The 14075-nt window shown below is 41.2% G+C and overlaps 2 protein-coding genes across 3 annotated transcripts in view; both read left to right on the top strand.

Annotated features, from left to right (window-relative positions):
* Nucleotides 1–5587, top strand: part of vldlr (very low density lipoprotein receptor) — a 59289-nt gene extending 53702 nt beyond the window's left edge. For both annotated transcript variants that reach the window (XM_061061755.1, XM_061061756.1), the window contains 3 exons: nt 1734–1811; nt 2704–2873; nt 4394–5587. In XM_061061755.1, the coding sequence (XP_060917738.1) occupies nt 1734–1811; nt 2704–2873; nt 4394–4429 (284 nt within the window). In that variant the 3' untranslated portion in view covers nt 4430–5587. The remainder of the gene's footprint in view (nt 1–1733; nt 1812–2703; nt 2874–4393) is intronic.
* A 2925-nt stretch (nt 5588–8512) lies between these two features.
* Nucleotides 8513–14075, top strand: part of kcnv2a (potassium channel, subfamily V, member 2a) — a 7751-nt gene continuing 2188 nt past the window's right edge. Inside the window, exons 1-7 of the mRNA XM_061061760.1 lie at nt 8513–8738; nt 9070–9207; nt 10080–10258; nt 10359–10530; nt 12202–12393; nt 13290–13544; nt 13639–13755. Coding sequence (XP_060917743.1) covers nt 8613–8738; nt 9070–9207; nt 10080–10258; nt 10359–10530; nt 12202–12393; nt 13290–13544; nt 13639–13755 — 1179 coding nt within the window. The 5' untranslated portion in view covers nt 8513–8612. The remainder of the gene's footprint in view (nt 8739–9069; nt 9208–10079; nt 10259–10358; nt 10531–12201; nt 12394–13289; nt 13545–13638; nt 13756–14075) is intronic.

Below are 14075 nucleotides of genomic sequence, written 5' to 3'. Positions count from 1 at the left end.
CTCATTCTGAACCAGAAAGCTTCTGTCTGTTTGTTGTCTGAGCACGGTGCCCAGCTGTTTTGGGGAATAAGGTCCATTTTAAAGAATGAAACTACACATCTGTAAGCTTCAGTAGGAACTAAAGAAGAGTCTGACAAATGGGGTGGAGAAGTCCGAAAATATTGAGAGATCAACTAACAAATGCATATTATTTAAATATCAAGATTTGTAAATATTAATGATTTTTTAAATATCTTACAGGGAGTCAAATCAAATCCTGATAGGAAAAAAGCAATACAGAGGAGATGCATTTGAAATGTTTGTACTTTCAGAGTGAATGTTCCCATTAGATACTGTTAAGTTGTTTTGTATTGATCAGTTAGCTGCTTTATTATAGTGTAAATCCTGGGTCATGGCACTTAATCAGTTGGATAAGAGCTGCTCAGGAAATCTTTCTAGCCACCTGATTTAGCTGCAAAGCTTTAGGTGCACTAAACGAGTGCTGTCGGTGTTCTTTGTTTCCCGACCCAAGTGTTCTGGCTCCGTCTGAAGACTGAATGTCATTATGAAGGCACAGAGTATAAAATCACTTTTCTTAGCTTTAGGGCAATGTTACATATTTATAGAAACAACAATCCATTATCATCACTGTCCAGGTCTTACAGATGTCTCTTTTATAATTGTGCTCTTTTGAAGTGTTTTATAATCTGCAGTGTTATTTTCAGGTGCAATACCATAGGTGACCACTGGGCAAGATTTAAAGTAACACTGGGATGTGAAGCTGTATCCAGTTTGTAACTGTACCTCCTTGACTGACATCATGTACAAATGTCTATCTGTCACAGAATTAAACCAGACTTCAGAGTCATTTGGCAGCTGAACAAGAGTTAATGTACACTTTTATCTTTCTCTTTATCCTGAAGTCTCTGTCGCTGCTTTCAGACGAACTGTTTGCCAGTCATGTCACTCACTCACTCGTGGCCAACACCAAAAACATTCTGTCCTGCCGCTTGAACACGCTCGGACTGGATCATGTTGACCAAGGGAAGACTTCCCTGTATGTTGCTGAAATAATGTTCAGCCAAATGTCAGAATCACGGCAGTGGTTACAGATGAGGGAATCTATGCTGGTTTATACTTTTTGACAATGAGCACAACAACTAATGACAACAATTCCTTAAGTATTTACTTTTGCAGAACAAAACTTCTAGCTCTTAGTGTGAAACGGACAGGTTCTCATCACTGCAAGGGTGGGTTAGATGAGGAACCTTTGGATTATCATCTTGTGTATGTGACGTTTCTTGTACAATGTCAGGAGTAACTTGGATGTTACATCAACACTAAATATAGTGCTGCTGTATCACCATCTGTTTGCTATCCTGCCCACATGCAACCAGTTAGTCATTGTCACCCAAACATTCAAATCAGCTTCTAGTTCAATGTTTATCTATTTTAACAAGTTTGACTCTAAATAAGGGATCTAGACATCAGATGGACTCTTGACTCTCGTCGTCTGTCGGAGCGGTATCAATGCTCTAACACTTTCTAGTCAGCTTTTAACCCTTTCAACCCCGCTCTATTCCTTCCCCAGCCTCCTGCCACTCAGGCGATTATGGAGCCTCTATCAGTGGAGCGTGTGCGTTCACTTTTTCAGCATGGTGAAACTGCCATCGACAAAGAACTGATGTCAAGTGATGGTTCAGTTTGTGTTACATTGAAAAGTGTTGACCTGTGGATTGTTTTTTGTCTTTCAGAAGCCAATGTCAGATCATCCATCCAGGTGGACTCCACAGCCAGAGGTTCTGCTGCTGCCTGGTCCATACTGCCCGTCTGTGAGTGGAGAACTCCCTCAGTCACTCACCAACACTTACACACATGAGAAATGTCTTAAGATGTACACTTTTAGGACCGGCTAGCAGAGCTGACCTGAGGCTAGGCTCTGTTTGAACTCCACATTACAAGTCTTTGTCACTGACTTTATCACATCTCCAACAGGAAAGGAGACACAAAAAAAGAAACCCGTCTATTGGGATGCCTTTTAGATAAATGACAGGCTGCTTTAACACCCTGGCTTAACAAAGACCTAGATCTTAATGTTTCTTTTGAATGCATTGTTTGCTAAGCTTTTGTTTTTATTTCCTTTGTTGATCTTTATCCATGATCCAGTTATTTATGAATAATGTGAGCCCTAACGATGCCCTCTGCTGGAATGTTTAATGTCTACATCCTCTGTAGACCACAACACCATGTCAAAGTAGAAGTTTTAAATGGTTGATTACCACTATAGGAAGACGAGTTGTTTTATGACATGCTGAACATTCAGATGAAGAATAGCTTGACTTGATGTTAGGAACATTTTGATCCAACCTTTGGCTTTGGAGCATTAATATTTTCTGCAAAAATGGCGTTTCACAGTCCAGAAATGTGACCTTTAAGTTTTTTAGATCAATTAAGAACGAAGAAAGACAGATCAAAATCTAAACAAAGAAACATTCTTAAAGTACTACACTGGGTGGGGAAACTGTATGTAGGAAGTGATTTGTGATTTTAGGGTCCAGATTGTGAATTTTTGTGGACTAATCAAAGATCAAACTTCAATATTTATCTGGTTACATGCAAGCACACACTTCCACATGCTGTAACTCCAGTTATTTCCTGATTTATCAGCCTTGATATTTAATTACTGTTCATCTGACTGATGTGTTGATCTGTCTCTCTGCTCAGTGCTGATAGCGATGTCTGCAGCTGGCGGCTACCTGATGTGGAGAAACTGGCAGCTGAAGAACCAGAAGAGCATGAACTTTGACAACCCGGTCTACCTGAAGACCACCGAAGAAGATCTTAACATAGACATCACCCGGCACGGCGCCAATGTGGGACACACGTACCCAGCTGTGAGTAAACAACTGCACAACGTCTTTGCATATATGCTTTTAATTGTAATCCACAAAATGAAAATAATAACGAGCTCTCTTCTCTAACTGAAGTAGCTCTTGTGTTGTTTTGCATCACTTTCATCCTGATGTATAGAATGAAGACTGCATGTCATTGATCTCACTACTCTCACTGTGACCCCGTGGTCTTCAGTAATCCTTAGAGCATTGTTGGCTGTCTACAGAGCACATCTCTCTGTACACAGATTAAACAGATTAACCTCAGCCCGGCCAGAGCCGCAAGATGCACACAAACCTCTGACATCACTCTCACAGCTGCAGCAGAAAACATCTGTCCCATCACACGCCCAGGAAGATCTTTATTCTTGTCTTTTTTTATGCAATGCTTACAAATTAATTATTTAAAAAATCATGCAAAAATACAATAAAAATAACTCAATACATCACACAGGGTAAATAGCTGCAGGATGCAACTCCTCTGAAATACACAAGTTGGGTTTTTTCCATCCCTTTGTTTTGATTCATGATATTGGACTTTGGCCGATATGCTAATATTTCTTAACTCTATTCTGGCCGTCTGCTGATTCCAATGTATGCACATATTTTCTTCACTAATTGCAAAAACCATCAAGTCTCTGTTGTGGAGTGGCATTAACATATAATTATGCCGTCTGTTTAGGAATGGCTCACAGGCAGATTCATAAATAAGGGACTTTCAAAAAGGCCCACACTCACGAGGCAAAATGGACGAATGACTTTATCAAACATGCTGAATGTGGTTTATATCACTTTTATAGGCATGTAACTGACACCTCCTGCAGCAGCACTGAATTATATTAGATCATCTGCATAGTCAACCACTGAGCCTCAATGGTGACTTACATGAAATAAAAAAACAATGCATGATAGTAATCAAGGCCCACAGGGTAATGATCTTAAGGACATGAATACTAAAGTAAACGGATAAAAACAAAACTTCACACATATCTATGAACTTCAACTTCATATCCATCAAAAAGAGGTTAACATGTTTAAATGTCTTAAGAGCGGCTACATCAACCAGAATCAGAAATACTTTATTAATCCCAGGGGGAAATTTGGTTGTTACCGTTGCTCTAAGACACAAAACAGAAGTAGGAAGTATAGAAATAATTTAAGAATGAGCTATAAAGTAAACAATACAAGTACAAGGTAGGACAGGAATAATAGGTTATGTGCAAGCGCAGTGACTTAAAGATAAGACATAAAAACAATATTTCCAGTTACTAATATATACGATGAGTTCAGCAGTGTGGTTATTATATAGGTGTATTTATAGGGTTCAATATGAACAAAAAATGTACGACCGGTTTGTAGACAGATTGCACCGTCTGTTCAGTCTCTGCTTGGAGATGACTAACAACAGTTATCTCGCGGTCACTCATAACTTCTTGCAGTCTCAACTCATCTCAACAGAAAAGAAAATATTTTTAATGAGCCGATCATTCCTCTCTCCTCCCTCTCCCTCTCTCTGTCTCCAGATTTCGATAGTGAGCACAGAAGACGATTTATCATGATCGTCTGTTTTTTTACGGCAACCCTGCAGCGTTGCATGGCGCCTCCTCGTTCCCATGCCAAAGGTTGTCTTTAACCGCGGCCACAGCAGCAGCCCTTACAGTACGACCACATGCCTTCTGAAGTGCATTATGTCATCACCTGTGGAGAGGATGACCCGATGAAATGTTATTTATTATGTGAATACTGCAGTGAATTAAGTGTCATAACTGTTTTCTGAAGTGTGGAGGATTTTCTTTTTTTTTTTTTTTGCTTTCATCTTCGGGGCCTTGGACACATGCTTCCCATCTTCTTGGTTGCCCCGCCCTCTTCAAGGAGTAGATGCCGATCTTTTTGCAACACATGCGGAAACTGCGTGAATTTCCACAATTTTGTGTCCACTCTCACGGGGCTTTGAACTGGAAACTGACGAGAGGATGCAGAGATGGAGCTAGACGGGATTTAAAACTGGATCTGAGCCGTTAACACTCTCATATAAGACTGTCAGACTCCTCTTTGAACCTTATTCAGACTGGAGAGGATTGGGGGAACTTGGTCCCTACTGTACTTCTTGCTTCCTTTAATCCAGCAGGCTCCTGTGTGTGAATCTTTCTGTACGATTCTGTTTTTTGGCGGTTAAAATGCGATGTAAGTTTTCTTCTATCTGTTAATTTTTATTTATGTTTTCTCTCAAACGGTACCTCCTGCGGTGCATTCTTACAAGCTGTGTTTTCAATCAGTATTATTGTTATTATTATGATTATTATTATTATTGGAAGCTATGTAAGGATCACCATGGTTACAGCATTTGTAAACATTGTACATAGATCTCCATCATGACGTTCGATCAGGACTCTCTTTAATGCACTTTGATCAAATGTTCCTCGTGTAAATAAGATTGTATACATTTCACTTGAAATCGATTTTTTGCTAAGGTTGGGCATCGTGGGTTAGAGTTCAGATGTAATTTAACAAGAAAGTAAAAGCTTAAAAAAAAACAAGAAAAAAAAAACAGTACAACTGAATTTGGTAAAACTATTTTGTATGTTTATGTGCTGTTGCTGTGAACTTTTTCTAGCCTTGTACAGCGAGGGGAACTTGAAGAGGTCTGTATCTGTGAAGAAACTGATTTGCAAATCACTTGAGAATTAAAAAAATCTAATCTACAACATTGTTCAAAAGATTGCATCCCTGTGTTCTCTATCATGCGTGCTGTGTGAATGTGAAGATCTGCGAATGTTGACAGGAGTTTCTTTTTGGTCATTAACGCCCATGGAGAGAAGTTTAGATCCTTTAGGATATTTTGGATGATAGCGTGCCTCCATTGTGTGTACGAAGAAGATTTCCTTTATTAATCCTGAGGGGGGGAAGTTCACTTTATACACTTTGTTGTTAAACATGCTACACACACACACGCACTAATGGAGAGATGTGAGAGTGAGGGGGGCTGCACATGAAACATTTTTACACATCTCAAGTGCTGAACCTAGAAATAAAACATGACTAGGGAGCAATTTAACAGCTGAGTATTAAAACATAAAGGACATATATTTACAATACAACAGAGCAGGAGTAAAGTATTTATAAGTCACTTCACGTCATTCTCTAGTCAGGGTATTGGCTTTTGAGTAGAGAGCTCTTAGCTGTGACTTAAAGGTGGTCAGTCAACATCATCTGGGAGATTATTCCAAATCTGAGCTGCAGGAAACAGAAACCATGAGAGACTGGTTCCCAGAGACTGAAACTACTTTTATAGAAAGTTTGACTGAATTACAGTCTGTCAAACTAGTGAGGGGCACCAGTAGCCTAGTGGTTAGTGCGTACACCACATGTGCAGAGGCTGCAGTCCTCATAGTGGACGGCCCGAGTTCTAAACCGATGTGTGGCTCCATTCCCGCATGTCGTTCCTCTCTCTCTCTGATTTCTGACTCTGTCCACAGTGTGCTCTAAATAAAGACATAAAAAGCACAAAAATAAACCTTTCGAGTTTATGACGAGGATGAGTTGCGGGTCGGTAAGAAAATTCAAGAATGCAAAAAGATGAGCTGAAGAAGACTCGTCAAGGCTGGGTGACGTCAGCTCATTGAAGTGTGTCTGTGTGTGTGTGTGTGTTTTAAAGAAGTCCATTAAGAGCACTTAAAGCGTTTTATTAGAAAAGGATCCAGCTCCATCTGCTCATTATCCCTGTTTAACTGCAGCGAGGCTTAATCTCCACTGAAATTTAAAGGCTGTAGTTGGATGTAAAGAGAATGACTTGTGGGCAGTGTGCCGGCAAATCTTCATTAAAGAGTAATCGGCAAGAAAAAACAAATCTCAACATCTGTAAAACATCTCTTGACGTCACCACTCAATTTAACCAGATGACCCGACTCCCCCTCCTTCTTTAATGACAGTGGTCATGCAACATAATTTACTCACACAGAATAGGTTGTGCTGACACAAAATGGATTTTAAAGGTCACATATTCTCAACCAGTTTAAATAAGTTTCAGAGCTCTCCAAAACATGAGGCAACACACAGCAGCCCCCCCCTCCTCCTGAACTCAGCACTGAGCTTATAAGCACCAAGGCCAGGTGCCACTCATTGAGCAATAAGTCGCCTCACCTGAACAGAGCTTGAGACATCAGAAGAGGGAAAGACACAACCAGCACAGGGAAACATATACAGACATGACAACAGATGTGTATGCACAAAGCTGTTTAAACACATGAACTCCTGACACCTTCTAGAATCTTTCAGGACAACCTGCCCCTGACTTGTTGTTTCCCTGTTAGGGGTGGGGGTCTCAGGAGACAGGGCATGACTTAGACCCATCATCAATGGTGGGTCTATGTGTAACTGTACATATTCACAGATTATACAAATGAGTAGAAAAGAACATCCTGGTGACTGGTGAAGGAGGAAAGAGTGTGAAGCTGCTTCACTACAGACATGACATCACACCAGTCACTCACTGGTTGTGAGATATAAATGTCTTTTCCCCCTCGGCCCTCCCACTGACCTGTAGTGTATCTAACTGACTTTTACCTGCTGCATTCATAGATCTGCTCACCCTGACTTCACATGGACATTTCATCGGGTAGCTGGTAGACATAGTTTTGTGTATGTGTGAATACAGCAGTAGTGATGCCCTGTTTCCTGATTTCAAACTCAGGTTAACATTTCTACTTGGCCATTACTTTGGGTCAAATAATATCCTCATGAACCTCAACTGTTCTTGTGTTTAATGAGTCTCAGCACATGTTCTCCATGATGATTTCTCACCCACACCTGCTCCCGTGAACACATCACACCTGTCCTGAAAAATCTCCCCTGGCTCCCTGTCCTGTACCGTCTCCTGCACCTCACACACACAAAGCCCTCAACCACCAGACCCCCTTCTACCTCCCTGATCTCCTACACTGTCACACTCCCTTCCTTAGCCGTCACACAGAACCAAGCTCTGAACCTGAGGGGGGCAGAGCCTTCTCTATAGCGGCCCCCTCCCTCTGGAAATCACTCCCCACACACATATAAAGCACGTTACTCCAGCCCCACAGTCACTGTCTTTTCTTTTCTTTGATAACCTGTCTGCAGTGTTACGTCAGTTTGTGCCAACATTATTAAACAGAATAGTGATTTATGAATCTTCCCTTATCTTCAGCTGTCCAGCCCCTCTCAGGCAGGTTTGTAAAGTTATGAGCTGTTGGGATAAGTGGGAGGAGAGAAAGAGATCAAGAGATGGATAAAAGAGGATAATAGTATTTAAAACTTTAAGCACCCAGATCATCTCAGTCGGCCGCAGCAGACGAGAGTCACTTCCTACATCATTACACTCTGTGTGTGTGTGTGTGTGTGTGTGTGTGTGTGTGTGTGTGTGTGTGTGTGTGTGTGTGTGTGTGTGTGTGTGTGTGTGTGTGTGTGTGTGTGTGTGTGTGTGTGTGTGTGTGTGTGTGTGTGTGTGTGTGTGTGTGTGTGTGTGTGTGTGTGTGTGTGTGTGTGTGTGTGTGTGTGTTGAGTGTCAGCTGTGTGTGTGACCTGATTTTTTCTGAAGTCAAGTAAAAACACTTTCTCCGTCCTGCATGCATGATCAACCGTTTGTATGCTTGTGATGCAGATGTTGTGCGGCGGTTTGATGAATAGACGCTGTTGGAGTCACCAGGATGTTGCCAGGATGTGTCTCTTTGCAGGTTGCATGCTTTTAGGATAAAAAACAAACAAACGACCATGCTGACCCACATCAGAGCCCGGAGCAGGAGTTTGTTTCCCGGCAGCCGGACTCAGGCCATCAAAGAATCGGCTGACTATCTGGACTTCTGCAACACCTTTATCAAGCCATGGAGCTCCATGCAGGTCAGAAACTTTTCTTTTTACTGTTAGTTTGTTTCTTTTGTGGTCTTTCTCTGTTGTTCTTATGTCCTTGACTTCTGTGGATTTTGACTCCTCTGTAGAGTTAAGTTTACTCAAATTCTTTAGAGCCAAATGAAGACAGCTTTATTTTTTATTTTATCTGAATATATAAATCTATTCAGTACTTCTGAGCTATTTTATATCAAATCCATACGTCCTCCCTAGTCTGCCCTTTTTTGTTTCATTATTTCATCATATGCTATCATTCATGTTGTGTAGAAGATGTGGAGTTAAACTGCTGAACTAGACTATGAATTCTTTTTTCATTATTAAGGATCTGGGCCGGGACATCTATGATCTTTATGCTGAGTATGGAGAGGAGGAGGAGGAGGATCGACGTCTGATGTCTTCCTCTCACCTGCTGCTCTCTCCAACCGAACACTTCACTCTCAACATCAACGTTGGAGGAACGGTAACTTCAAGAAGAAGTCTTTACTTTTTGACAAAGGGCCTTATTAACATATATAAATTCTCATCCTGCTTTCTTTCAACACTCAAACATATCAACAATTGTTCATATTTTCTGTGGACATGGATCTGAATTTATGACATTTTGGTGACAGCCATTAAAAATGACCTATAGAAATAATCTTATCACTGATGGTCTTGTTAGCTTTAGCAGGTCATGAAGACGCATTGAATTTCAGTCTATTTTAAAACCTGCTGAAAACTCCTTACAGGAGATTTTAGGTCACATATTCTCCTCCTCTTCAAGCAGTTTAAATAAGTCTCAGAGCTCCCCAAAACATGTGTGTGAAGTTTCTAAATCCACTCTGATCCTGTATTTGATCATGTCTACAAACCTCTCTATTTCAGGCCTGCTCAGAACAGGCTGTTTCTGTGTCTGTACCTTTAAATATGTAAATGAGCTGTGTCTGACCACGCCCCCTCTCTGGAAGGGTTTGGGTGTACTCTGTCTTTCTCTTTCCGTGTCCTATTGTTTACGGTGAGAAGGCAGACTTAGAGGGCAGAACAAACACCTAGCTGTGGGAGTGTCACCCACCTGGGGGAGGGGTTACTGCCCTTTGTGATGTCACAAAGGGAAAATCTCCAAACGGCCTGTTTGAGCACACATTTTCTGAAAAGTGGAACAGGCAGAAGACGGAGAGGATGGACTTTTCTCATCATTGGGGGGTTCGTAGACAGACTAGAGACACATATTAGTGTTAGAGAAACATGGTGAAGTTTATTTTGCACAATATGTGACCTTTAATTGTATGTTTTGTTAGCCTCAGTGTTTTAAAAGGCGTCTAATGTGCCGTCCTCTGTTTTCCACATCTGCAGGTGTACCTCTTGCCCTACAGGTTGGCTGCCCAGTATCCAAAGACAAGGATCGGACGCTTGGCTACATACACAGACCACAACAAGAAGCTGGCCCTGTGTGACGACTACATCGTCCAGAGCAAAGAATTCTTCTTCGACCGCGACCCCAAAATCTTCCACAACATCTTCAACTTCTACAGGTTCAAATAAAATACTAATGACAGATAAAGCATTAGAAAATGGGGCTGACCTCTTGTTAATAATCCTGGATCATGACCTCCTGTCTGTCCTCTTCATCAGAACCGGAGTGTTGTGCATTAAAGACGAGCTGTGTCCCCGAAACTTCCTGGAGGAGATAAACTACTGGGGCGTGAGAATCAAAAACAGTCAACGCTGCTGCCGTATCTCCTTCGAGGAGAGGCAGGACGAGCTGAGCGAGCAGCTGAAAATACAGAGGCAGCTGATAGCAGAGGTAGGATGGCTGTGTGTGTATGTAGGTAGATAAACACGTGTACCAATCGCTCCAGAGGCTGGTTCCAGATTCTCTGACTCACTTTTGACATATCTGCGTCTTCCACTTAAACCTGCAGGGATCTAGCAACTTAGACTCAAGAAACAACACAGGTTTATCAGAGCCTTTGTGTTAGCCAGTGAGGTTTGTGACATTTTGTGACACATCACAAGTGTGAGAGATGGAGAGAGTCACATGACATCTTAAATAACACTTTGTTAAAGTTTATCTATAAAATAATTTATAATCATAGACAATGATACATCATCTTAACCATAAAACAACAACATGCTGCAGTTTTTGAATCCCACTGCAGCACCTCGTCGCTGAGTTTTTTTAGTACATTCAACATAAACTTTTAGTTGCAGAATATTCTGACCGACTGTTCTTGCTTGGATCACCCAGTTCTCCCACTCTCCCTCTATCCATCCTCTCTTAATCTTAAAACTGTCCTCAAAAAGTCAAAACTATTCATTCTCATCGATCCTCTTCTTGCAGATGAGTGTTAATCTGAGGCGATAGCGCCCCATGTACGGAGGCTTTTGTTCTCCAAGTAGGCAGCCTGGATTCAACCTGTCTGAACTGTCCGACCTGTGGCTACTTTCCCCCATGTCATTCCCCACTCTCCCTCTCTCTTCTTGATCTCCTACTCTATCCACTGTCCTCTGAAATACAAACAGAAAAGCCCCAAAACAAGTCTTAATATAAGAAGTTGGTGGATTCTATTTTAAAAAATTAGTATATTTATTTCAACACATGCCAACATTGAAATATATGTGATCGGCTTAAACTAGCCCCATTATATTACATCATATTGGCTACAAGAAGTAGGTTGGTCAACTGTAATACTGATGATATTCCAGTACACTCAGGTTTACCTTGTTTTACTGCTTATTAACAAGTTCATGCATGCTTACATGCTTAATAATATCTACCGAACATCAGCTTGTGATGCATTGATTATAATACAAGCTGATATAATTTAAACTGAGATATCAATCTGTAAAAAGCATCAAATTATGAGATGATTCCCTGTTTGCAAGCTCGACACAATTAAGGCAGAGCTGCTGATATGTGTATCTCTGGTGAGAGCATCATAACAAAGATGAGACAGACTTCATGAACCATGGGGGAAACAGGAGCAGCACTAACATTAGCTCATAAATCAGGTAGTTTCTTGTGCTGCTCAGTGAGTACATATACCCCCCCTCCTGACACCATATGTTTAAAAAGACATCACCTACCAGAGTCATTGATTCAGGAGCTTGTCTTTCTATTTTTATTACCTGTGACATTTTGTCACTAATCTGCTGGCTGGCTGGCTCTGTCAGTGTGACCTAGATTATAAATCTCGACTGCAGCGTCTTAACAGATGGAGAATGGAGAATAAGCTGCGTCTTGGCACAGATGTAGACAGATGTTTCCATCACAGAGGTCTCACTCCGATGCAGTTTGTTGAACCAGTTTCCTGTGAATGAGTATTTTATTTTGAAATCTGGACTTGTTGTCCTCATATTCAATGAGATGTGAAAGAGTTTTGAGATGGGTTTTCTGTATTTTTGAAACAGGCTTTTGTCTTATGTCTTTCCTGTTTGAATCTTTTGACTGGGTTATAAAATGTTTCCCTATAAGGTGGAGATGGAGGAGAACGAGGAGTTGTTTCATGACATGGCCTTCGGGTCGACCAGAAAGATCATCTGGAACCTGATGGAGAAGCCGTTCTCCTCGATCACCGCCAAACTGATGGGGGTCGCCTCCTCCATGTTCGTGCTGATCTCGCTTGTTGCCATGACGCTCAACACTGTGGAGGAGATGCAGTACAAGGTGTGTTTGACTTTGTGTGATTTTCACTGTGATGTGTCTGAGAGAGGCGAATGTGTTCCATTAATACAGTTTGAGATTGTTGCTTCATTAACCTATAGGAAAAGAAGGGGTTAATAAAGACTTGAATATGATACAAACCAAAACATGTTCTCAATCAACACTGATTTAAAAGTCCCATATTCCAGTATTTACATGAAACAGTTTGAATTCCAGCTCATTATATCTTTTAGATTCTAGGTTCTGTTACCCGTTCAATATATTTTAAAAAGGATCAGCAAATCTATAGACAAGATAAATTATGTTGTCTTTATGTTTGCTCCATAATCTTTGATAAACATTACAAACACTGTTTTTTATGTTGTGGGTTGTAGATGAACAGAAGTATACACGATCATTTGGTGATCATTTAAAAGCCAATCTGGGATCCCATCAGCAGCCATCGTCCGTTTTCTACATTGAAAAAAAATTGGCCTTTTTGCCTTCATTAGACAGGACAGCTGAAGAGAGAGGAAATGTTGGGAGGAGAGAGTGGGTGATGTCATGCAGCAAAGGTCCAAGGTCAGATTCGAACCCACAGACTCTGCAACAAGGACTATAGCCTCCATACATGGAGCGGGCGGCATATCTGCTAAGCTCCAGATACTGTATGTAGATTCTACATTTGTATGTAGAATCTGTAAATAGAGATTTGTTTACAGCTGACACATAAGGGCTTTTATGTCATAAAACAAAGACAAGCTGTTTAAAGATGTTTTTAATGTACTGCCAGCTGAGTGCTGAAAAACAAACCTCAGTAATTCATTCTCTCACCATCAGAGCTTCTACAGATGGATAGTTAATCAAACAAACATTTTAAACCAGGTTTTTTAAATTATAAAACAGTTTTTTTTCCCCAGACAGCATCAGGCCAGCCCAGTGGCAGATTCTACGGCGAGCACCTGGAGACTATCTGCATCACCTTCTTCACCCTGGAGTACCTGCTGCGCCTGGTCTCCACCCCCGACATCATGTGTTTTGGACGCAGCATGCTGAACACGGTCGACCTGGTCGCCATCCTGCCTCACTACCTGCAGATGATCCTTGAGCACTTTGAGGGAGAGGACATCCATCCTCACTCAGGAGACATCGAGAACGTGGGACGTGTCGGGAAGGTAAGAGGGACTTAGAGTGGCAAAGTAAAAAAAAAGAAATCAGACATAAGTTTATTTATCTGCTCTTGTTCTGTGATTTATCTCTCATCTTTAGCTGGGTCAGGTTCTGAGGATCATGCGTCTGATGAGAATCTTCAGGATCTTGAAGTTGGCTCGTCATTCGACGGGCCTCAGAGCATTCGGCTTTACGCTGAGACAGTGCTACCAGCAGGTCAGAGTCTGAACTACAGCTTGGGTCAATTAAGCCAATTAGGAATAAAACTCAGAGGAAGTACTGTTTATATGTCTTACCTGAGACAACTATGTACCACATGTAGAGAGAATTTGAGAAAATCTGTCGGTGAAAGTGGTTAAGAAAGTGTTTTGGAAATGTCTACTAAAGAAATCGTCTTGATTGGCATTCTTCTGTACGTACACTTTCTTTTTCAAGTGTTTCCTTGTGCAAACTAAATAGAAATCTGCAAAATGCATCTACTATAAGCATTTTAATGGTGTAGGGGAAATAGTAAAAAAGTTGAGCGTGCAACTTTT

The sequence above is a fragment of the Labrus mixtus genome, chromosome 17 (assembly GCF_963584025.1).
Source record: "Labrus mixtus chromosome 17, fLabMix1.1, whole genome shotgun sequence".
In the NCBI taxonomy this organism is placed as follows: domain Eukaryota; kingdom Metazoa; phylum Chordata; class Actinopteri; order Labriformes; family Labridae; genus Labrus; species Labrus mixtus.
The sequence above is the reverse complement of the archived record's forward strand: the minus strand, read 5'-3'. Positions and strand labels throughout refer to the sequence as shown.